The sequence below is a fragment of the Grammomys surdaster genome, unplaced genomic scaffold, assembly GCF_004785775.1.
Source record: "Grammomys surdaster isolate TR1022 unplaced genomic scaffold, NIH_TR_1.0 126531, whole genome shotgun sequence".
Classification (NCBI taxonomy): domain Eukaryota; kingdom Metazoa; phylum Chordata; class Mammalia; order Rodentia; family Muridae; genus Grammomys; species Grammomys surdaster.
The window spans coordinates 5,886,768-5,913,862 of NW_021621323.1; the positions used below are offsets into that span (position 1 = coordinate 5,886,768).

The 27,095-nt window shown below is 36.3% G+C and overlaps 1 protein-coding gene across 1 annotated transcript in view; it reads left to right on the top strand.

The window, feature by feature from the left end:
* Nucleotides 1-27,095, top strand: part of Bank1 (B cell scaffold protein with ankyrin repeats 1) — a 246,458-nt gene that overhangs the window by 15,456 nt on the left and 203,907 nt on the right. The window contains exon 2 of the mRNA XM_028760512.1: nt 14,398-14,796. Coding sequence (XP_028616345.1) covers nt 14,398-14,796 — 399 coding nt within the window. The remainder of the gene's footprint in view (nt 1-14,397; nt 14,797-27,095) is intronic.

Genomic DNA, 27,095 nt, shown 5'->3' on the forward strand with positions numbered 1-27,095 from the left:
CTAGTATTTGGATCTCTTGCTTCCCAGAAGTCTTGTTTACTGTGAACATGAGCCCCGGGGGGCTCTTAGGGAAATTCTGTGGGTGCCAGGAGACACACTTGGCTGGTTTGCCATTTCCCTTCTAGTTAAAATGATGAAGGGGTTCCAACCATTGGATGACTCTCATCTGCTGGATTTACATGCATTAAATGTATAGATGTTCATCCCCACTTTGTTTCCATATGTACCTGCTTTCTAGTATGTAACTTTCCAAAGAATTCACCAGTCTTTACACCATCGACTTAAATCTCTCATTTACACAATTGGGGATTAAATTTTTTTCAGAAGGTTTGTGAAAGGTTTGTCCTTGACCCATAATATATTTATAATATGTCATATGCAAGTCTGCACATAGCAATACTCTTGGAAGACATCACTATCACAGCAGTAATTGAAAGTTTGCTTATATAACTTCAAGCTCTTTTGAGAGTTTTAGGTCATGTGAAGGATATTGCATATTAGAAATGAAGGCTTAGTTTACAACGCATTGTTTAACATGCTAGATATGCCAAGTTCATGAAAGTATTTCAGAAAGGAAGAAAAATTATTTGTTCAATGTTATAAAGTCATGGTTAGCTTCCCCACCCCTATTCTTTGTCTTATTTTTCATAACTTTCACTGTCTTGTGTTTTTAAAAGAACTGAATGAATTGAGGACAAGGGAAAGTAAAGCAAGAGACTCCAACAGTTTTCTCTAGTTCAGAAATAACATTGTAGACATGGAATTAGCTGTGTGCTGGATTCGTACTTTTTAATCTCAGCAAATGATCCTGTACTGCTGTCCGTTGGGATCATGCCATGGAAAGAACTGAAATTTTATTTTATATTAACATTGCTTTGCACTGTTCTTTGATAGTTGGACCACTGTTTGACACTAGAATATTTAAGATTAAAGGTTTCTTCTTGGTGTGGCCTTGGATATGTTTCTTAAACATATTAGTTTATTTCTTTTCAAGTTTAAAATTTTATGTTTGAGTCAAAAGCCTGTAATACCTGAGTACTCTAAAAGCATACCATTAGGTTGATGTAGATGCACATTGCATATTATTATCATCAAGTAGGTTTCAATGTAGTTATTTTTAGATGTTGGTCCTTTACAACCAAATCTTAAGACCTTCTCACTGAACGAACTCAGATGACTGCAGTTGTGACAAGGTTGAGATGTAGCAATACATATATCGAGTTAATTAGCAACATTAAGAAATAAGACGAAATAATAAGGTAGGAAGGGAAGACAAATCTATATTAGTTTACATTTATATTTCAAAAATGGAATCTATGGCAAGAGGCCTTAAAATACAGAAATGCGTATATTGCATAGGGAGTTTGGACCACAGGCTATTATGAACATATGCCCACACCTGCTATTGAAATATAATGACACAACTATAGTAGGAATGGAATCCTGTTTAGAATGCTTTGATCTGTTGTTTTTTTCTCTCTCTCTTTGGTTGAAGACGATATGACCTGGCTGGATCATGATATATGAAAATATGGCCTGGCTGGATCATGATATATTTTCCATCACTTTATCAACATAATAAAACTATAGGTAAATGATTTTGAACAGTAAGTTGTCTGAACTACAGAATAAAAATGTAACCATGATACAAGACCTTTCCCAGGTATCTGTCTGAGGCCCAGATACTAGACTATGATCCAAGTTGTGATTTTTGATTTTTCAATTATACACATCTAAATATGTATATGTAAAAATATCTATAAAAGATTTAAAGAAAATTCATTTCTCTTATGCCAAGTTCAGACTTCATAAACATGTATAGTAGGATAATATGTATACTTAAAAATTAATAGAATACAAATATACTTTATTCTATAGCTGCTTGTTAAGGGTATGTTTGCAAACTAAGAGTTGCATAAATTTAGTCTTGATAGCATTTCTGTTAAATGTCTTCAGAACATCAGCCCTAAATTCTGTGTAATTATATGTTTTTCTTAAAATCATTTTTTGATTATGGGAAGGACTTTTCCATAGAGCAAGGACTTTGTGAGATGAATTTTCCTAGGACCATATAAAACCTATGTAACTTTGATCCTGTTGCAGCATCTGCTGTAACACTAACACATTTTAAGTAAGCATTTGCTGATTGACAGTGTAGCCACAGGCTTGTTCAGGTTCAAGAAACTGGGAAACATGAGTTCACATCAAATCTGCCTTTCTATAACCACAAAGCACATAAGAACAACATTATATAGAAGAATGTAATGTAAAGGCTTATGTTTCTCAGCATGTTTCTTATTTAGTAACTTTGTTTGGGTATTTAATTCTGAGATTAAATAGGTATATCCTGACCACTCGTTCCTTTCTTTTGTTCAGTGGAGATCCATGTCCCAAGCCAGGCCATATTTTCTTCAAAGCAAAGAGAATAGATCAAAGTGTACAAATGCTGTTAACTAAACTATTTTCCTTCCACCATTCTCTTTCAGAGCCATTATGGGTAGGTGCATAAACTAGGGGATACTCACTTTTTCATTTTTCTCCAGAATATAAGGCCAAGAATTAATTGGTTTCTCTGCCTATAAAATGAACCAATTGAAGCCAAGTCAGACATATAAAGGCAAGTTTATTAAGAGGCAGCTTTCTGGTGAGTTCACTGATCTCACAGGTGGAGGTCAGTAAATTCATACCCCGAGGGCTAAAGCAAGGGGGGGATTTATGTGTTTGGGGGCATGGGGTGATGAAATGTGAGTTAGGATCTGAGATTATGTCCATATAAGGTAAAAAAAAAAAGCTGAGCCCCTGGGCAGACACCCATAGGTGAGTACCCAGAAAGGCAGAGGCCTACAGAGATCTCCTGTGAGCCCGGAATTTTCTTCTTGCTGATAGGGTTAGGGGAAGAAGAAAAAACAAGGTTTCTTAACTATGTACGCCATGAGCAGGGGTTCCAACCAAACAAGCAACTCCCTCTATTTCCTTTCCTATAGGTTACATACTGCTTTCAGGTGAGACTATAGATCTATACTGAAAAATAGTGCAGAGACAGTAAGGTTAGTATGATGGGAATGTGAACTACTCATCCATTAAACTAACTTTTCTCAGCAAGATTGCTCACATTTTATTCTATTCTATTTTGTAATAAAATATAGTTATTTATAACTAAATAAATTATTTATTTCTCTGGTGACAAGCTAGACTACACAAAATCTTGTAGGTAGAAATTAACCTTTATGAGGACTCAATAGGAAATCATGTTAGTTTTCAAAAAGAAAGAGGTCACCAGGAAAATAAGGCACATGTTCCTTTTGAATCTGAGAAACAACTGTTGTAGAAACCCTGGTAAAGTTTAGTAGAGGGAGAAATTTCACATTATCCAGTAATGGGCTAGTTGGTAATGTGGTTTGAATGTTTAGTCACCCCTGTGACTCTGTGACTCTGTGACTCTGGGTCTTATTCACAACTGCTACACTTATGGGGCCATCTGCCATGTTGTCCTTCAGCACACTAGTTGACATATCAAACTTCCGGCTTCTAGAAGGCTTTCTGATATGGAGGAACTGCAAACTTCAACATGATTTATGCTTCTGTCGGGACATAAATGTGTCATATGTCATGGTATCTCAGGAGCTGGCTCTATCATCATGCTTGTGTGTACTTAATTATGTCAATTATATGTTTCATATCTCATATGAAGTGATATATGTGTGATTATGATACATCAATGTAGTTGATATATGTACAGATTTTATTATAATAGTAAATATAGTCATGTGAAAAGTCAGTGAATAGTTATTGATATTGCTGCCAGGTGATTGAAAACTTACTATTTTATTATTTTAGCTTATTGATATTATAAAAAGTAATTTAGTGTATTTCTTGCATACCATGAGTGAGGTCCTAAGTTCTATCACTACAAAAAAAAAGTAGATTAAATAAAATACTCATAGGACATCTCCATGGGCCCCAAAGGAGCCATCATTAGATAGCGGTAGGGCAAATGTCTATCATTAAGATGGATTACAGGCCTCCTCATTACTACCACTGTGATATTTTTTGTCTAGGAATTTGTGTCAGTTGGAGCCACTGAGTAATTATCCCTAGAAAATGTTTACGGGAATTTTACTGAGGGTACTCTTTCTACTGTGGACACAGATGCCAGTTAGTATGCGAAGGCTTAGTGGATGCTCAAGAGATTCATAGATTGAATAGTGCTTTGCCAAAGAGGCGTGACCTTCTATCAGTTAATGCCTTCTGAGTCTGAACATTGGTTTAAGAGTCTCTGGAGGTTGGAGAGATGACTTAGTGGTTTTGAATGTATGTTGCACTTCTACAAGTCTCTAAAATTCCTTTCAGTAACTCGAGGCATTCTGTTTTCTATACTCAAATCTAGAATTGTTTTATTTATAAAGAAGAAATAGAAACTTTATGGGAATACACATTTTTTTCATTTCATAGACCATCAAATTACCACAATAATTATTGGGGGTAAGAAACTTTGATATTCAGTCTCTAATTATTAATGGTGCCATTTGTTCTCTCCAAGGAAGACTCCCTTATTCCCTACGCACACCAAAAGTTCAGTGCATGAGTCTAATCATAGCCCTTGTAGTTGTGTTCCAAAGGAAAAACAGCACAGTATTTTCATGGATAAACATCTTAATGCTTTGTGAAGAGAGAGTTAGAACATCCTAGACAGGAGGTTAGCTAACTACAGGCAAAGATACTGATCAACCAGTGTCCTGTTTGTGCTTTACTTGTGAGCTAAGAATGTTTTTTACACCGTGAAAGTGTTAAAAGGAGGAAGGGTAGAAGGAAGAATGGGAAAAGAATAGAGGAGATACCCTACGTGGTCCACAAAACTCAAAGTATTTACCATCTAACCCTTTACAGGAAGTCTGCCTGCTGATTACTGTGCTTGTCATAACAGGAAACTTCTGGCATTTGAGATTTGGTGTTGCTAACAGGCTGTTCATGCCATCTGTGTACTTGAAATAACATGTTAGCTTTTGAATAGCTTATGAGTATAACCCTATTGATATATCCAGATATTCAGGTTTGTATATAGCCTTTTCATTCTAATAACCTTTAAAAAGTCACCCCCAAATACTTTTTCAGACTCTCACATTGTGAAAGCCAGGAGTAAGTCCTGAGTACCGGGTAATTTTTGTAGCATAGCCTCCATGTGAGCAGGTGAGCAGCATCAGAGAAAGTTCCAGAGCTGCAAAAGCAGAAGGAAGAACTGATGTAACGAAGAACTGAAAACTAATGGCTGTAGCTGGTGGTCCAGAGAGATGTGAGATATACATACATACGTACATACATACATACATACATACATAGGTATGTGTGTATAGTGTTGACTGCATAAACTTATGCAAATTATATAGGAAACATGAGGTACTTTTGGCTCTGTGAAAAATTGATCCAAAACAGTTTTCTTGGTGGAGAAATATGAGCGAGTGTATCACCATCTAAATACCATTAGAAAGTCCCAGTTTTTGTCTCCTTTTATACAGAGAATATCTTTACAGAGTTGAAATATAAAACTGATTCAACTGAATTCACTGAATGACTGAAATAAAGGTATATGCACAGGTACTGAACTTCCCAGAAAAAAAACAAAACAAAACAAAACCCAAAAAACCCACATGCATGTTCTAGAAGACTGATTGATTAGAGTTTCATGATTGTAGAAAACTGGAATGTTACAGATCTGGAGACAAAATTATACACAGTAATCCATAGTCAACTTCTTTTTAAAAAGTATGTGTGCATGTGTGTGGTATGTGGTGTGTGTGTGTGGTGTATTGTGTGCTTATATGTAGCTACATGTGTGTGATGTGTGTGTGTGGTATGTATATGTGGTGTATCTGTGTGTATTTGTATGTACATATGTTGTGTGTGTGTGTGGCTACATGTGTGTGTGATATGTGTGTGTGTATGTGTGTGTGTGTGATGTTTTTCTGTGTGGCTGCATGTGTAGGATATGTGTTGTGTGTGTGTGTTGTGTGTGTGTGTTCATACAGCTCAGGTCCTCAGTGCACTCGAGTGCATCTACACACTGTTGAATACATTCTCAGTAGATTACTAGTGTTCACCAATCTTAAAACTAAAACTGTCAGCAGATAGCTACAAGCTGTGACTTCTCTGCTTTACTATGATCTGCCTACCTGCTGCCTGCACTGACTTACTTAGTCATTTCCTTGCCTTACAACTTTTTTCCCCTTTTGTGATGATAAAAACTCTGTAATTAAGTGCTTCCTTGTTGGAACATGTCATTCAGGCAACCTGAATCCATGTTCTTAGGTCCTGATAATTCATATTTCACTCAGAACAAACTGCCTCTTAGACTCTTGGAAATGAGAGCTATATTTTGCATTAACGTACATGGTTATAGCTAGATAAATTATCATGACTATAACTTTTATTTTATCAATTTTTAACCTTTTCCAGGGATCTAAAAGGGCCTTGTTTGTGCCAGGCAAGCACTCAATCACTGAGCAACATCTAGAGCTTCTATTTTTCCTCTATTTTTGTCAATAAAATAGTATAGTTTGTAAATTAGAATCCTGCAATATTTTCCCATATTGTATAATGAACTCTTGGGCTGAGATTGGATCTTATTCAAAAAGAAGAAAAGTGCTCATTTGAAGCTAAGATTCTAGAAAAGAACTTTGATTTATGTTTAGCCTTGTTCTTTTGAAAATATACATAATTTTCTGTATAAAAGTGATTGTCAATATAAATTATTGATACAAAGTTCCTTTCAGATTAAAAATTTATTATAGTGCTTTATAAGACAAATGAGACATTATTGAATCCGATAGAATAACTAAAAAAAAAAGTTAATACAGCTTTATTTTATTCTGGGAAACCAATCTATCAGGATAAAGAAAAAGTTCTCCAGGCAGGAGTATCACATGGCTTTTATCTACCCTATACTACAGGTTGTAACAGTGAGATCACCGGATCCTTTAATGATGGCAGAAATAAGCAAGACAGTGATGGCTAGGTCTAAGGTGATATAAATTAGCCTTGTACCATTTCCCAGTAGGCAAAGAGAGGTAGAGTCTTAGGATGTTCACCTGGGATTTACTAGTCAATCCCTTGCTTATAGTTGCTCTCGATGGTGGGTAGTGCTGTTGTATATAAAAAGTGGAAGCCTGTCTAAAGGAGGGACTCTAAATGCAACCACTCTGGGGTCACTGTCATAGGGCTTGTTGGTGATGCAACTATCTTGAGTCATATTTTTACCTGTAAGTAACAGCACACCCATGCTGTTCATGACCATACAGTCACCCATAACTCATTGGTTCACTAAGTTAGGTTTGGATGGACAATTATTATGGTCTTTTATCTGTGTCCTACTTTCAGTGATTGTGTAGGCTTGTTCATAACTCTCCAGTAAGTCATACGACACTGATGTACAATACTTTCATTATGTTTATATTATTAGATTTGAGGCATGGATTTTGAAGAACCACTTTGAGACTTTAATTGCATCTTCAGTAGTAATGTTCTTTGATGATGTTATATATTTGCAGAAATGAAATTTTATATTTCTATGAACTGTGCTCATCATTTATTATTCAGTTTCCCAGTTGGCTAATCTCCACAATAGCACCCTTTCTTAAATAGAGAGAATAATGATATATACTTGATTTAGTTCACTGTGTAAAATGGAGTGCATTGCCATCAGACTACTCAGGATAACTCAGAGATAATTCCTGTTGGATTTGCAGCCTATATATTACTGTAGTATGCATTTCTTAGTTTTAGGACAAAGAACAAATTTCAGAGGCATGAATACAAATTCTACTTACTTTTTGGTTTTGGACTCAATTCAGTTTCCTATGAAAAGGATCAAAGGCAGTACAAAGGTCCCTGACAACTTTTGTGGCTCTAACAAGTTCCCCTCTGAGAGTGACTGTCAGTGAGACCATCTCTACTCAGCTTATGAGTTAAATGAAGGAGTTCAGGAGCTAGTTCAGTGTCAGAGGGCTTGGTAGACACTGGGGCTGAACCCCTCCTTCAATAGCCTGTAAAACCAGTGCTGACTTTCTTCAATCTATGCAAATCCATCTGTGAGACCAAGGATTTAAAGACATAAAGGATGAGACTATTGTCTATTGCTGTAGATAGCTTCAGTTTCAGCGTACTTATATACATTAACACAAAAAAGCAATGATCCTAGTTTTCTGAGTTCAGGAAAACATGTAAATTAACACCAGTAAACACCTACTACATACTAACAGGGCAGCCCTTTCCCAGAACTTTCTCAGAACAAACTTAAACACAACTGCCTGGCACGTACTGTAGATTCTATCTGGGAAAGCATGAGAGCAAGGCAGAAGAACAGCACTCAGCATATCCTTTTACCAGATTGAGTTCTATAGCTATGTTCCAACATTCAACAAGAATCAACATGTTTTAGAAATTAAATAAAATGTTTAACGCAGGAGGCATGATACCATATCTAATAACAACCAGGGAACAAAATGTACTTGAGGTAAAGGGCCCTCTGCCTTTTTCCCTAGAACATCTCTCGCATTTCTCCAAGGTATTGTTTACCATGTGTCATTATTCTGACTCTATTCCAACAAACAAGGAACTGGTACTGTAGGCTGTTATTACTGGTCTGAAGAATGGGTCTTATCTCTGGCTATATTCAGGCATCCTGAATTGTACAGATCATTAGTAAATAACTACATAGTTTGGTTTTAAGAGTCCTAAACACTGTCCACCAGGAGGCTTTATACCACTGTTCCCATCCTACAGACTCATTTCAAACAGGTCTATAAAACACCTGGACAGGATAGAGTTTCTCAGGAATAGATAGTTACGTTAGTAAAAATTGCCTAAAACCTGTTGAAACTGCTGATTGGAACAATCAGCATCATCCACTCTTGCCCCTTGAGAGTGTTATCTAGAATAAACTCTGTTTGGGCAGACTTGTCAGAATTATTTCTACAGAGATCACAGGGCATCCCAGAGGAGACCTGGTGACAGTAGGGGATGTTATTTAGTGGCAGACTGAAGACTCAGAGAATCTCAATAAATAATAATTGAGAAAATTAAAGAACAAATGACTTGAGGGACTTCATCTGGCAGGAAGAAAGAAATGATACTTAGTGCTAATCTTCAGTTTTTTGAAAATTAGCGTAAAGAAGTTATTGACAAAGGACAAATAAAACCTAAATGAACATGACCAAGGTTCAGAGTATTGAAAAAGAATAAAGATTGTCTTCATTTTGGGGTAAAATATTAGTCACTAAGTTTAGCTAACATATTGTATTATTAAACATGAACTTGGTACTTACCTTCTCAGATTCAATGATGAATGAGGAAACAAAGCTCTTCTTTCATGTATTATTCTTAACTTTATGTTATTAAGGTTGCTCAGTGTGTTTACTATTTGTTTGCCAGAGAGGCGCCTGGCTAGCTGTTGACCAAAGATGTAATGCAAATGAACTCAGTATGGGTCTGAGCTCTACAGTGACATGTGTTCGACTCACCTCTGTTCTTTTTCTAGTTCCCTGCATTGCCATGTCTTCTTTTTGGTCACACTGTATTTGAGCTGGTTTTTTGTCTGTCACTGATTTTGCCTTCCTTTATGTTTCCTGTTGGAGAGTAGCAAGCTGTGTACCCTGACGCCCAGCAGTAACTTTCCCCTTGTGTTCCTAACACAGGTCCTTCCCTTAGGAACTGACCTTCAGATCTTTGTTCCCTTTCTACCTATACTTTTTGTTTATCAATCACTTTTTAATTGGAAATATTTTTGACAAATATAGGAAAGATTGAATTGCCTATATTATGCATGCATGTGTTGTGCTATGATAAATGCTGTTATTTATGCATTTTGATGTTAGCTATGATTTGCTGGTATCTGTCTACTGGAATGGTATGTATTAATTTATATCACTTAGTGCATTGGACTTATTCTCTAGGATAGTTTAATATCAACGTTCAATTAATTACTAATCAATTTTCACATTATTATGATCTTCTATATATATCAACACTATAGGCCCAAATAATTTATGATCATTCTACTTTCTATTATAACTTATGTTTTGCTTTCATTTATGAAATTAATTTTATTTAACTTTTTATTGTATGTGCAAAATCTTATAATGCACCTGCCTTTAAGGTTTACAAAATCCTCTCAGTTTTTCATGCTTCTGTGGTTAGCATTCACTCTTAGGTTTTTAAATATCAGTGGTATAATCATCTTAATTTATGTTCATCCTGTTCTCAAAACCCACCTGCTCTAAGCTTGATCAGTCTCAGAGACCACTGAATAGCTCCATCCCGAAACTTCTTTTGGCTACATTTCTTTAATTCCATGTTCATTATACTTTAGTTTGTAGGCATTCTAAAACAGGACATCCTATAAATTTCTGCTTATAATCACCTTTCACCTAAGATTTCTATCTCCCCAGCTATACAGCATAAAGGTCTATAAAATATTATACAAGTTAAATATTGGTTGATAATAAATCATAGGGACATTTATTTTTAATTTTTTTGATATATTTATGTATATGATTTTTATCATTTATTTTAGACAACCAAATCTGCATGCTAATCAATGTCTTTATTTTTACCTAAAGAATTAAATATCAGCAGAATATTTGATACTTGGGAAACAGAGCATCTTAATGTTTTATCAACTTGTTGATGTTCTATAATCACCAGTTTGAGACTATCACGGGAAACAAAATGACAAAATAATATTTAGAGAAAATTTTAAAACATGAAAATTTTGTTCTAGTGACAAGCTAAAATTTATCAAGTGACATTTCATGAAATTGAAGTGATCATCTCAAATAGTAAGTTTTAAAAATTAATCACCCTAATGCAGTAAAATTCAAAGGTGTTTTAATTTGATGTGCACACTGAGGAATAGCAGTATTAAATATTAAAAGGTTGATTGCTATAATTTAACCCTATGTTTCTGTCAAAGCAGAAGACTTTGTATGGATAGTAATAACACTGCAGTTCATAGCATACTGTAGTCTGGAATCTGTGCTGTAGTGTTTGAAGTAGCATGCATTGGGTTTGCATGCAGGACAGTATGGACAGTGCAAAATATGCCTGTCATATGTTCAGAACCAAGTCTGTAGTGAAGCTGCACAGTGTAAGCTAGGAACACATGGCCAGAAACACGGAAGGGTCAGTATGCATTTGATGTGGAATTGAATATGGTTGCCAGGAGTTCAGAAATCTCTTTCTTAACTCTTACCATTTTGTTGCAACCCTTCCTCACAGGGTCCTGACCTACAGCTGGAGTCAAAAGTGTATAAATGAATACATCATCTCTCTCTCACTCTCTCTCCATATATATATGGAGAGAGAGAGAGAGAGAGAGATGATAGATAGATAGATAGATAGATAGATAGATAGATAGATAGATAGGACAGAGAGAGACAGAGAGAGACAGAGAGACAGAGCGAGACAGAGAGACAGAGAGAGAGAGAAAGCATATATATCTCTATATCTATCTATATAGAGATATCTATATCCTACAGACCACGATTCCTGGGCTGCAGTCAGCTTCAGCAGCCTGACCCGCTAACCCTTGTCTCAAATACCTTATCTGTGTCTAGTGGATTCCATACTTCTGCTCCGTGTGCGTGCTCATTTCGCTCACTGTTACCTTTAGGTTTATCCATGTTACATGTAGCCACAGCTCATTCCTTTTCATTGCTGCACAGTACCGTGTTTATAATATCAGTACTCTACAAGAACTTGCCTTTTGAGAACTAACCTATAATTCACTGTAATCTGTTGAAATTGCTCTGAAGAAATTGCACCAAATGTTCTGTTTCCCCTTGTGGTTGACTCACTTTTTCTTTCTTGATATAGAACATTTTATAATGACCATTAAACCAAGCTCAGTTTAACCAAGATTTGGTTTCTTTAAAAGTTTGTTTCCAGTTGCGCCCCCATTGATTCATAAAGCTGGTACCTTATATTCATTAGTCCAGTAGTTTAAAAAAATCGTAAAAATCTTTGGCAGGTGAGATGGTTCAGTGGGTAAATTTTTTTCCACAAAGGACTGAGTTTGGTCCAAAATCCCAGATCTCTGAAAAAATGAGAGAACTGACTTCTGAAAGTTGTCTTCATATTACTATGTGATGGGTATGCTGCATACCTATCACATGCAGCATACCCATGTATACAACACATACATACATATATATAATACACATATAAATAAAAGTTTATTTTTAATCTTAAAATATCTTTACAACTGTTACTAGCATGTATTAAGTATATATAATAATGGGGTTTCATTATGAAATGTTTATGAACTATATAGCATATTTTGATTCTGTTCACCCCCATTCCCAACCCTTCTCCCCCTCGCATTGCCCTCTTTCACCTCAGCAGCTTGACTGTTTCTGCTTCAAACTATTGTGCTTATATCCACGTATGATGTAAACACAGGTATATGTAATGTTACACATATTCATTTGGATATGTTCACATACGCATATAGATATAGGTGGGCTTATACATATGTGCATATGTGTGAGGAGGTCAGAGGCTTATGTAAGATGCTTTTCTCTATAGTTTTCCACCTTACAGGGTCTCTTATTGAACCTGAATCTCACAGGATTAGCTAGATTGGCTAGCCCATGAGTTCCAGGTATCTGCCTGTCTCTAGGCCTGCAGTGTAGGAGTTACAGATGTTAAATCAAACTCTCTTTCCTTCCTTCCTTCCTTCCTTCCTTCCTTCCTTCCTTCCTTCCTTCCTTCCTTCCTTTCTTCCTTCTTTCTTTCTTTCTTTTTTTCTTTCCTTCCTCCCTTCCCCCCTCTCTCTTTCTCTCTCTCCCTCCTTCCCTCCCTCCCTTCCTCCCTCCCTCCTTCCCTCCCTTCCTTCCTTCCTTCCTTCCTTCCTTCCTTCCTTCCTTCCTCCCTCCCTTCCTTCTTTCCTTTTAGTGGTTGGAGCACAGGCTTGCATGCTTTTGCAGCAGGCTCTTTATCATCTGACTTCTCTCTGAAATCTCTTTACAGGGATTTAGCCTTTTCTCATCTAGACCTCAAGATTTTGTGTTACTCATGTCGAACCCTTTTCTTTTTTATTTTAATCCACCCTATCATATTTTCCCACAGTGCTTTCCTTTCGCCCCTTTTCAACATTTGCTTTGAAGCATCCAGCTTTGTTTCAGGTTGGGAATCAAAATATTCCCAATTTCTAATCTAGTTTTACTTTTAAAACATTACCTGGTTGATGTAGCCTTTAGTTTTTAAAGTTTTAACTCTTGTTTTACTCAACCTCCAGTGTTATACTTTGTACTCTGAAGGCCTGTCAGTTTCTCCCTAAATTATTCTCACTAGTCCTTGTATGCTGAATTGTATTTTTTTATTGTGATGATTATTGCTATTTTTATTATCATTTGACATGATCCCATCAAATAAAAAAAAAAGCACTTGGTACTCCTAATATTGACCCTACTCTTATTTATCTAAATGAATGTTAGACTTTTTAGTATCGGCAGGAAAATAGCCCTACTTGTTTTCTTCCTTCATGTATTTGGTACTACAAAGTGACTGGCTTCTCATGCCTGCTCATACAGACTGAGGAATACGGGAAAGACAGGGTAGTTTGTAAACTTCTACAGTCAAGGTCTTGGGTGCCCCTTGTAATATCTTCTGCAAAGACTGGAAACTCTATTCTGATAGAGAGGTTGAATTTGTGGACTTAACTTATTTCTCAGACTCAGCTTTGAGCCTGTTTTGTAGGATCTTGACACAGATGCTCTGGGATGCAGTGTCAGGTAGGAAAGAGATGCCCGAGGATCCTAAGAAACTTGGTTCTCAGTGGGAGATAGTCTTTAGTTTTGTATTTTTCTATAAGAACCTCCTGTGTATATCAATATTAACTTTTCATTATTTTTTTAATTTTAATATTGTTATTGTGTATGGATGTGCATAGGCCACAAGAATAGAAATCAGAGAACAACATATGGGACTCAGTTCTGTCTTTCATGATGTTGGGCACAGAGATTGAATTTGGATGCTTGGGTTGACAGCAGACATTTTACATACTACACTGTCTAGCCAGTCCCGACTTGTTAGTCTATGACATATGATTAACCTACACATCTTTAGTTTTCACTGTTGAGTTCCTTCCTGTAAATGCATTTTGAGGAGTCACATTCATGCAGTGAGTACAGAGAAGGCTCTTATAGGGTGTGTACTGTGTTATATCTCACTAGTTTTATAATATGTATAATTAAAATAAGGATAGTACTGTTTTACAACATTGGTGTCTGCTATAAGCAAATTACCATGTTTCCAAATGGTATATTACAAGTTTCATGTATAATAACCTGCTGTTAGGTTTTCATCTATAAGAAAATTGAAGCCATCCCCCCCCTCTTTTTCCAGGAAATGCAAAAGATATCCTACTGCTACATGAAGAAGACACTGAGGAATGGGCTCTATACTTGAGAGAAATATTTATGCATGTTGTAGAAAGAGAAGCAATCCTGTTATATCCCTTGCACAGATTTTCTTCTTCACATTTGGAAGTGCTAAACTTAAATGCTTACAGATGTAAACTTCTGATATTATCTAATAGTCTACATAAAGACATGACACCAAAGAAGTGTCAGTTTCTGCAGAAGATACTTCACTCGACAGGAAGTATTGTGACTCTGCTTTGTGGGATGGAGAACTCAGATTCTTTCTATCACTTGTTAAGTATCTCCAGAAGGAGATGGGAGATCTCAACAGAGCAGGAACCCGATGACTACATCTCTGTCATCAGACAGATCTTAGACCAAGGTAGGAACGTCAGATCTTTTTGTCTGCTTTTAAATGTTTATTTGCTTATATTTTGCAATGTGATAGCTGAAGAGATAGCTTACTGGTTAAGAGCAGTGGCTACCTGCTTTTCCAGAGGACTCAAGTTCAATTCCCAACACCCACATGGCAGCCACTCCAATTTCAAGGGATCAAACACTCTCTTCTGGTCTCCCTGGGCACCAGGCACACTCATGGTACAGTTACACATGCAAAATACCTATATACAGAAAACAACCATTTTTCTTAAGTTTTGCAATTCAAAATTTTAAAGTTTCTTTTAAGCCTAAGAACAGCTGGTGGTGCGATAAAATCAGGTTATAAATGCCAGCTTGACCTAACAATGTTCTGTCTTGTCCAAAAAAAATGCATTACCATTCTTCATCATCAGCTTCATTCCAGTAAAAGCTTGTCATTGGTTTTAAAAGTGGTTAATATGTACATAGATTCCCTCAGGCAACTTGGATGTGACAATCGTGGTACAAGAAAGCTGTGCTGTGCTGTGAGCTGGTTTGTTTCTAAAAGATAACATCTGGTATAACTGGTGAAGCCTGAACTGCTGCTATCTATGCTCATGCTCTTACTAGCCAACAACAGTCCAAAATCTGGAGACTTGAGTTAGGATCATAAAGCTTCTGTTGTTCTTACAGTTGCATGATGTTTCCTATGGTAGAATGAAATGCTGTGATTTTCATTGATTTTTAAATGACGAATTTGATTTTAAGCACAGAGTCATGACAGAAATAACAGAACACTAGTTCTTATTCATCAGCTAATTGCATTCCTATGCAGTTAGTCAGGTTCTGCCACTAATGACACAAAGGCCTCCCTCTGCAGGTCTCTGCTGTGTCATAGAGTATGCTACATTCAGTTCCATCCTTGGTTTCCCAACTTACATGTGGCCTTCAACTCCCAGCTTTGGGTCTATGGTTTGGCCTCTTACAGGGGAAGAGTGGAGTTATTATTTCATATTGGCCATATCAGATGTCCAGGTAGGATCTTTGTTTTGGAACATACATCTGCATTCTCTGGAGAAGGCCTCACTCACAGGCTATGTCTCCACTTTAGTTCTTTAATGGAACAAAGGTCTCTTCTTCAGCATATGACGATTTGTCCAGCTCAGGTAGATTACTACGCTTTATAGTTAGGGCTCCTCAGAGTTTCTCGAGGAACTGGCAGACTGGCTGTTTCTCCCACTTGTCCCACACCTGCCTGCAGTCATTTACCTTTTGTCCATACAAACTGTGACTGCCACCCATTCCTGCTGTGCAGTTAGTGACATTCATCATCAGGGCAGCAATGCCACCACAATCTGTTGTCTTTAGCTATTCCAAACATGGAGTCTGCGTATGTTAGAGTTCTGTGAATGTAAGGAACACACCTCAATCCCTCTGCTTATCCTCAACATGGTGGTTATCTGTCACTGCTGAACTTTGGTACCATAGTATCTTAAACAGAACAGAGCAAAATAGAAATCCCTGCTTTCTATTACTCCAGCCTTTACAAATTCAATATATTTTTGTGTTTATAAGTATAGAATGAGCACATGTTGGTGTAGGTCATGTGCACATATGTGTGCAGGCCAGATACCACCATCATGTTTTCCTCTATCATGTTTAACCTTATGTTTTTCAGACAGCATGTCTCATTAAATCAAAAATTTATCAGTTTAGCTTGTTGGCCAGTTAGAACCAATGGTCTGCCTGGGTTCACCCTCACCTACAGGGATGGGATAACAGACCTATCCTCCTCTGAACAAGTTTTATATGGGTGCTGGGAGTCCAAACTTCAACCCTCATGTTTGTGACTCAGGCACATTGCAAACTAAGCCATTTCCCAGCCCTCAAATTCAGTATTTTCTAAGCCTGTTTTAGTTACCTGTCATTTCACAGCTACCTTCTATAAAACTTTGCTATTTAAAACCATAAATGAGGATATAAATCAGTTAATAAGGTCCAGGAAGTAAGGTTGTGGCCAGAATATGTAATAAGGCTGAAGTCAAGGTGTCCAGAGTTGTAAATATCTGAAGACTCCCATGCATGCATGCCTGTGTATGTGTGTATGAATATATGTGTGTTTGACGATATGTGTGTGTTTGTGTGTGTTCATTTGTTTTTGTGTACATACATGTGTCCGGGTATATATGTGTGAGTAATATGGGTATGTATATGTTTCTGTGAGTAAGAGTATTTGATTGTGTGTGCATAAGTATATGTTTCTGCATATGTATGTGTGTATGTGTATATGTATATGTTTGACAATGTATTTATATGTATGTTTGTGTGATATGTATGTGTTTGTATTGTGTATGTGTGTTTGTATATACATGTGTTACTGTGTTAGGTTGTAGCTGTGTACATGTCTGTTTCTCTGTGTGTGTGTGAATGTTTGTGTATAAATACACATTTTTCTATATATGTATGCATTTGTGTATGTGGTTATGTGTCTGTGAGCCCATGTGTGTCCATATGTATGTGTACATGTTTATATGTATGTGTGTATGTATGTATGCGTGTATATGTATGTGTGTATGTATGTATGCATGTACGCGTGTATATGTATGTATGTGTGTATGTATGTGTGTGTGTGAATGTATGTATGTATGTATGTTTGTAAGGATAACTTAGAATGGAGCTTTCACAGTTGGTGTTTCTCTTTATTATTTTATCATCTGTTGATTGGCTAAAAGCTACACATAATGGACTACTGAAGGAGGATCCTTGCGAGCCATATTTCCAAGTTCTACCATGTTCAAACCTTTACCTCTTGCCTTGCACTTGAAGTCTAATTTGACTGAGGATAGTATTGTTCACGCTCTCCTTTATTCCACCCTTGTAGATTGTTAAGCATTTTTATTTGTCTGCTGAGCAAAGGATCCTTTAGTAATAGATCATCATAGTAGTTCTGAGGGCGGTGTTCATCACTCATTGCTCTGGATTACTTACCCTAGAAACCTGCTTTCTGGTTTTGTTTTTCACTATTGACTCAAAATTTTTTTCAGCAGTAGTTTTTAAGTTTAAAAATTGAATTTTTGTTTTATCTTTGTTCATGGTTTTATTTTTCAAGAGATAATTGTAAACATTTATGGGGTTGATTTTGACTGTGATGTACTCCCCTGTTCTAATTCTTTCTGACTTCATAGTATCTAATTATTTAATTTGTATCTTTGATAGCTACTACTTCCCTTGTTACTTCAAATTTCCTTTTAATTTTTACCATACTTTTTTTGTTATTGTTCATTCGTTTGGCTTTGAATGCACTCATCTCTTGATCTTGTCTTGCTTTTCTCTCCTTGACACCTTCTACTTCTCTGCTATGAAACCATTTTTAAAATACTACCATCATTCAGTGCACATCAAAAACTCATGGTGAAGGGTTTGACCATAGTAATCTCATATTGGATCTCCTCACCCTCTTTCTCTTCTCCCCACCCAACCACCTCTCAGTACTTTTCCAGCACATTAACTTTTAAATTCTGTAGAAAAATATTATAATTGGAAAGTTATGAGGAAATCAATATAAAGTGCATATAAATTATGAATATCACAAGATACTTCTTCCCCTGAGGCAGAACAGTAAAGATTGATGGCAAATTATAAGTGATTCTTCACACCTGTAATTTCCACTTTCTCTGAATAACTCTCATTGGTGTGTGTGTGTGTGTGTGTGTGTGTGTGTGTGTCTATGTCTGTCTGTCTGTCTGTCTGTCTGTCTAGGTCCCTGTTTACCATGGCAGGTATGCAGATGACAACTCTTGGGGGTTGGAATAGTTATCGTTTATATTTTATAGAGTAAAATCTTCTAGTTACAGATTACACACCAATAATTTGAAGCTACTGTTAATACTGTTTTTCCTATATTCAAGTTTTAGACTTTGAATTTTTTAGAGTAATATGGGTATAACAAATGGAAATATTGAAAAATGTGTGGGAAATATGGAAACTGCTCTGTAGAGAAAGCTGTTGAGCTATTTTCAGTTGATAGCTTCTAAGGGAGGAAGACTCACCTTTTCAGGGTGCGGCCCAACTGGATTGACCATACCATCATACATTGGACTGGTAAGTTAAAACAAAGAAGTAAAACATGAGAAGAAGATGAGAGGGAGTGAGGAGATTGGGTTGGATATGGGAGAAAGTAGTGGAAGGAGTGGGAAAAATAATCAAGATACATTGTATATACATATGAAATTCTCAAAGAATTACATGTGTATTTAAAATGCTGTTGAAATATGACATATCTGTCAGAGATACAGGGTTGGAACCAGAAAGTTGGGCAGTTTTTGGCATACACAGTTATTATGCAACAGATTGGTCTACTAATCCCTACTGTCTGTTTAACTATTCATTTGTTTTGATAAACTTCTTCAGTGGTCAACTACATTGTTTTATGCTTTATATTGCCATTCACATTAAATATGTAAAGCCTGGGTTTCAAAACATAAACAGTAAAAAATAGATACCACAGGGCAGAGATGTGGAATTCAATTCTTCCTATTCATTTTTGCCTCTCCTCACCCAGTGGAGAAATTACACCAGTATAAAAAAACCTTTTATTCGGAAACATGCTGTGATAAAGAGGATAATAAAAATGCCAAGGAAGTCATGAAAATAATTAAATGTTTAATATATTCACACAGACAAAGAAAAATCACAGGAAATTTTACAAAATTTAATGAAAGAGAAAGATATTTAATAATTACAATACTCAGGCAAAGTTTATGATATTAAAAAGTTAAGTAGTGATTCATGTTTCATCCGAGTATTTTATTTCCTTTTAAGAAATTAAGAAAACTAAATTTCCTGTCTCCCTAATTCTCAGAAGGAGACGAACACATATCCATGTGATCTCTCTCCTCACTGCTTTACAGCACACATGGATAGCATTTTGCCCTTCTTCCTGTTCATTTCTTCATTTGACTGTGTCTCTAGAAATAATAGTTTAGAATTTCTAAGTTTCCTACAACACTGTTTATATGATATAAACACATCATATATATATATATATATCAAAGTTATACAAATTATCCAGCATTCTTTTATATTTATACTTTTAATTTTTTGAGAATTTCATATGAGTACTGTTAAATTTTCATGCACAGCTTGGAACAGACCACAGCAGACCAGACGGTTCCATGAGGGGGAGTTTATTCGGGGAAGAGGGAAGAGAGTGAGAGGAGAGAGAGCAGACAAGTAGGGGAGTAGAGGCCGGCCATGACCACCTGAAGAGAGGGAGAAGGGAAGGGGGGAAGGGGCAGAGGGCAACCTGCAGGCATGGGAGTAAGGGGACAAGAGAAGAGCAAGAGAGAGAAGAGGGGGCATGCAGCCCCTTTTATAGCGGGCAGGTCTACCCAGCTGTTACCAGGTAACTGTGGGGAGGAGCATACTTGGCTATTGCCAGGTAACTGTGGAGGTGGAGTCTAGGCAGAATACTAACAAGTACTTTATTTACAAAATTTCTATCCTCGTTCCTCTCTCCAAGTCCTCCTGTGCCCCCATCTCTTACTCTGAAATTAATGACCTCTCCTTTAATTAGTATTGTTGCATATACACTCACACATATAAATATATAGTCACCATTAACACAACCTGCTGAATACATTTAAGTGTTGTTCATAAGCACAAAACATTACACATACATTTGTACATATGCATACACTTGGACATATCTCATATGTATTCTTAAATAAACTGTGTTTAGTGCTGACCACTTGGGATTAGATAAACTATCAGGGGACTTGTCCCTGGAGAAGAGTGAATCTCCTGGTCTTGGCAGTTAATTGCTTTATCTAGAGGTAGGGCCTTGTGGCATTCCCTCTATTCACACTGACATATCAAATGGTGTTGGCATTGTGCTGATCTTGTTTAGGCTATCAGCTTGTTTAGATTTTATTTGTGTTGTTTCCTGTCATTAGTATAAAACACTATCTCACACAGAAGTCTTGGTCTTCTGGCTCATACAGTCTTGCTGGACTCTGTCCATGGTGTTCCCTGAGACTTAGGTCTGCACAGTCTCTTTGTAGATGTATTACTTGGAGTTGGGCAATCCATGGTCAATTGTTCTCTGCATTTTGTCCCATTGTAGATTTCCTTAATGGTCCCCATCTGTTATAAAGAGAAGCTTCTAAGATGAGGGTAAGAGCTGCACTTACCTGTGGGTATAAGGATAGGCATTTAAAATGCAGTTCGAAGTGATACTGACTTAGGACATTGGCAATGGTACCTTTTTTTACCTTTAGTTAGTATCCAGAATCTCAACTGTCTTGAGTAGTTGGTTGGCTAGATTTGCCATACCAAGCATGAAGTCATGCTATTTAAATGAACCTTAAGTCTAATTAGGTGGCTGTTTATTGCTCATAAGATATATGTACCACTATATCTTTCTCATTTGTGGTGTGTGTAGACCTTTCAGCTTGGCAGGTCTATTGATTCTTTTTCTTCCCTTAGCAGCTTGCACAGTACCTTCAGATACTATGAGTGCTAGCCCTCAGGGAAGAGTCTTCCCTAGCTATTTTAGCTTCAATTCCTTCAAACCCTGTATTTAAAAAGTGTATTGTATTCAAGAATGCAGTCTTGTAAAACTAATTTTAATTCTCCTGATGCAATTGTTGTCTCAGAGACTTACTGCTTCCCTCTGATAACCTAAACTTAGTCCTGGAAGCTTCTAGATGCCATGCAATCTAATTTAGGCCTAGAATGTATTCATCTTCTGGGATTCACTGCTGATTAAGCTTACCCTTTCTAGCTCTTTCTGAACTCTGGCTGCCTGGTCAACTCAGAAGTTCTGGCTAAAAACTTTCTAGCTCTTTCTGAACTCTGGCTGCCTGGTCAACTCAGCTGTTCTGGCTAAAAACTCCTATCCATACTGACCAATTCAAACTGGCTTCTTTCAGTTTTTGACTGAATTTCTCTGCTTGGCCTCATACTGCATTTGCCAATATGTTCTAATCTTCTGGCTCCTTCTCATTCTCTGGCTCATTCTGCCTGCAAATAGAAATAGGGTTTTCCAGTAAGCAACACAATCTCAGAGTTCATAGTGTGGTTGAAAATCCTAGGTCCCTAATGGAGGAGCTAGAGAAAGGACTGAAGGAACTGAAGTGGTTTGCCACCCCATAAGAAGAACAATAGTATCAACCAACCAGACCCCCCAGAGCTCCCAGGGACTAAACCACCAACCAAGTAATACACACGGAGGGACCCATGGCTCCAGCTGCATATGTAGCAGAGGATAGTCTTGTCGGTCATCAATGGAAGGAGAGGCTCTTGGTCCTGTAAAGGTTTGATGTCCCAGTGTAGGGGAATTCAAGTGCAGGGAAGCAGGAGTGGGTGAGTGGGTAGGAAGCACTGTCATAGAGGCAGGGGATGGAGGATGGGATGGGGGTTTCCAGGGCGGGGAACCAGGAAACAGGATAACATTTGAAATGTCAATAAAGAAAATACCCAAGAAAAAAAGAAAACAAGAGAGAAAGCATCTTACCACCTTTCCATCTTCTAATGTCTTCTTCAGTCTTTTTCTACAGAGAATAAAAGTTTTCATTTATACTTTCACCCATTTGGTTAGGTCTATTCCTAGATATCTTTAAAGGCTATTGTCAATGGAAGTGTGTCCATTTTCTGTTTGTCAGTATGTCTGTTGTTGGTATTTAGAAAACCTACTGAGTTTTGTAAGCTTATTTTATATCTTATCACATTGTTGATATATTGATCATGTCCAGAAGCATTCTAGTGGAATTTTTGGGATCTCTTCTATATAATAGCATCTACAAATAGGTATAATTTGACTTTTCTTCCTATTTCGATCTCTTTGATTCCTTCTCTTGTTCTAACTAGTACTAATATTGAAAATGGGTAGAGATGGCAGACAGTACTGGTCACTCCTGATTTTAATGGAATTGCTTTGAGTTTTTCTCCATTGAGGAAAAAGACATCTATGGATTCATACAATAGATTAGGGTCTGTTTACTTCAGTCTTTTTAGGTCTTTTATCATGAGAGTATGTTGAATTTTGTCAAATGCCTATTGAGATGATCATGTGACTTTATAAAGTTTATTTATATGAGTTACTACGTTTGTTCCATTGATTCACCTCTGCATCTTCAAGATAAAAGCCAACTTGATCATCCTGGAAAACCTTTGTGGTATACGATTATATTTTGTTTTGAAAGTATTTTACTCAGAATTTTTGCATCTATGCTCTTCAGGGATTTCCTAAGTAGTTTCCTCTTCTGTTATGGTTTTACCTGGCTTTGGTATTAGACTAATGCTGCCTTTATAAAAAAAATAGTTCTAAAACACTTCTGCTTTTTTGTATTTTTTAAAATGATTTAAGAAGCACAGTAGTGATGGTGCATGCCTTTAAGCCCAGCATTTGGGAAGCAGAGGCTAGCAGATCTCTGTGAGTTCAAAATCAGCCTGATCTACAAAGTGAGTTTTAGGAAACGTAAGGGCACACCAAAAAACTCTGTCTCAAAAGATGATGATGATGATGATGATGATGATGATGATAATTTAAGTAATATTAGTTATATACCTCTTTAAAGTATTATAGAATTCCACAGTGAAAGAGTTTGGACCTAGGCTTTATTAGACAGAGCCTTTTATCATTACTTCAATCTTTTTATCTGTTAAGGGCCTGTTCAAGTTGTTGATGTATTCTTCATTTAACTTTAGTGGTTTTACATAAATACAAAAATTTGTCTTTCTTTAATTTTCTAACTCAATGGAGTAGATATTGAATAAAAATTTCCTTATATTCTCCTGAATTTCTTTGGCAGTTATTGTAATGTTTCTCTGTTAATATTGAATTCTGTTAATTTGGCTCATCCCTTTAATTCTTCTGATTGGTTAGGCTAAGAGTCTGTCAATTGATATTGTTTATCTTCTCAAAAAACAATTTTTAGATTCATTGATTTTCTATATTGCTTTCTGTGTTTCTATTTCATTAATTTCTGTGCTGACTTTTATTACCTTTTGCTGTCTATTGGATTTGATTGTGGTCTGTTAATTTTTCATTGAGTTGCATCTTTTTGATCTGTTGATGCAGGGACTTAGATAACATAAATTTCCTTCTTGCTGCTTGCTGCTTTTAGTGTGTCCCAGTTGTTTCGTTGTATTATTTTTTTGCTCCCACCAATTTTAAATTTTCATTCTTAATTTCTTCCTTTATTCATTCATTCATTATTAACTAACTTATTATTTAATCTTCTTGATTCTGTATAGTTTCAAGAGATTCATTTGATATTGATTTTATGCTTATTTTTGCAATGAGGATAGGATGCATAGCGATATTTAAATTTTTAAATATGTTCAGTGTATGTTCTATTTTACAGAAGGAAGCATCCATGGGGTACTAAATATGTTAATTTAGTACCAATTTTACAAAAACAAATGTGAATGTTTTACTGTTTGGGTAAAACATTCTATAGATATCTCTTAGATATATTTGATATGTCATTTAAATATGATATGGAAATTTTTTGTCTAGAAGACTTGTCTTTTGACGAAAGTGGGGTGTTGTAATTGCCTACTATCACTGAATAGAGTTAATCTGTATTTTAAGTTCAGTCGTGTGCTTTCTATGAAATTGTATGTGCCATAGTTTGGTACATAATGTTTATGATAGTAATATCTTCTTGGTTAATTGTTTTTACGATTATAATGAGGTGTCCTTTATCTCTGATTAGTTTGCCTTTGAACTCTTGTGTCAGCTATTATGAGAATTGACTTTACTTGCTTCCTAGTCCTGTTTGCTTGGGATACATTTTCCATCTTTGAGGTAGTCGTGTCTGTCTTTAAAGGTCAAATGAGTTTCTTGTAGACAACAGAAAGAGAATTTTTTTCTTAATCATTTAAAATAACACATGTCTTTTGTTTGTGTAGTTGAGGTCATTGATATTTAATGTTATTATTGAAACATGTATTAGTTGCTATTATCTTTGTTTTTGTTTTACTGTTTGTATTCCTAGTCCTATTTTGTGTTTCCACAATGGTCCCAGTTACATAGTTTCTTAGCTGTGCTCATTTTTCTATTCAGTCTAAACTATTGCTTCCCAAATTCTCTGTGCTGCCTTTTGGCTTGTTTATGTCATGAAAGGTTTTCCTTTCTCCTTCAATGATTGTAGATAGTTTTGCTGGGCATAGTCGTCAACAATAATCATGGTCTTTTAGAATTTGAAGTACATTGATCCAGAATTTTCTGGCTTTCAAAATGTTCAATGATAAACAGCTGTTATTCTGATGAAATTTTACACAAGTCCTAAATATTCCTTTTTGAGGTTTTTAAAACTGACAAAGATATAGTTTACTCCAGTGAACTCTTACTGAGTGTACAGATCACATGATAGGGCAGGCCACATCCCCAGCAGAAGATGGCCTATACAAGGAAACTAAATTTTATTTTTGGAGGGCTTTTTGTGTGTGTCTCAGACTTTGACATTTTTAAAACATTACAGGTCTTTAGCCTATAAAGATATTTCCATATTTCTTTCTTGAATTTTTCAGTTTCTCTACTTTATTTTTAATACACAATGGCTTTTACTTGGTCCACTTTATGTATAAAGCAGTCTTCCAGTGTATTCTAATTGTGTTTTTTTTTTTTTTTAGTTTTTCAATCGCATTTTTTTTTTGTTTTGTTTTTTTTCGAGACAGGGTTTCTCTGTGTAGCCCTGGCTGTCCTGGAACTCACACTATAGACCAGGCTGACCTTGAGCTCAGAAATCCACCTGCCTCTGCCTCCCAAGTGCTGGGATTAAAGGTGTGCACCACCACTGCCAGGCTACATTTTTTTTAATCTTGAGTTTTCTGCATTATTTCTATTATGTTTATGAATTAAGTTTATAAATTCTGGATTGTAGCTATCTTTCATTCAACTACATATTTGTGTTTCCTTGAACATCACTGAGGCATTTACTCTTTTTCCATTTAAGTTCTTTGAGCAGTTTTTTCATCTAAGTCCTTGAATTCTCTGATGAAATTTATGGTTGTTCTTTTAAATTTGGTGCCCTTCAATTCATCTGGGCAATTATTTTTCTTAAAAAAAAAAAAAAAGCATTTCTATAGGACTGCTTGGATCTTATGTTTGGAGTTGCCCTTTTTACCGTTTCTGTTTTTGTGATATGACCTGAGCATGTGGAGTTCTGCCCTTTTTTCCCCCTTAGTATCTGGCTGATGTTTGTTATTAGAATACCTGAGGCTTTACCCATATAGATGAGCTTGTTTGCCTTCTTTGAGGGAGAGTTTTCTTTTATGATCTTCTTGAAGATCTATTCTATGCCATTCACCTTGATTCCTCTCCTTCATTCAATGCTTATAATGTGAAGGTGTGTTTCTTTTGGGGGAGCTGTGATGGAGTTAGTCATTGGAGTGTGAGGACGGGATGGGGTTGATTCTGAAGGGAATCACCAGGAAAAGCCAGTACAGGAGCTGGGTGAGTTGAGCTAAGCTTGTGAGTGTCTGGGTAGTATTTTTGATTATCACCTTGAAAGTTGTGGCCCTTCTTTTCAGGGATAACGAGCTATCTTTTTCTCTGAGAAGGGCTCACTCTGCGTCTGACTCTTCTTTCTCTTTGTTCTTCATTCTGATACCTTTGGCTTCTGAATGGTTTGCTTTCAACAGTGCCAGATCTCTCAGTCATTAGTTTTATTAGGTTGTCTTCATGGCAAATGATGCAGGAGGAGTGGGGGGGGGAGGCCCAGGGGAACAGAATCCAAATATTTTCATGAAGAAATTGAACATTGCAGTTTTATTTATTACCAGGCCCATATTTCAGCTTGTGGTTTCAAAGATGCAGCTTAACCTGATAACCAGCAGTGTAGTATTGCGATAGATTTACTGGGGATATGAAAAAAATGATGATGCAAGCAATAACACAGGAACAATCTCTTAGAAGCTGTTTGACCTTCTCTTGGTCTGTGTATTACCATTAGAAATCTGGGTGTCTGAGCCTCCTGAGAAGTGGGTGGAGAGGCCTCCTGACTTGTTTGATGGCTATAAAAATTTCATTCCATATATAATACACTGTTGGAGTTTGCTCTTCCATTTTGTATTACTTATTTGGAATATTTCTTAAGATTTTTAGAATTATTCATGTTTTTATTTAAGGAACTTTTTATTAATTTAATTTTCTGAGTGCTTGTTTACTTTATTAACTTATTGTCATAAAATTGATATGAATTATTTTCTAAGCAGAATGAAATATTAAACGCTTTCTTTTTGTCTTTCTCCTTTTAAAAAACTGATTAATTTTCTGGAGGTTTGTTAGTCTCATTTATATTCTCAAGTAATGAC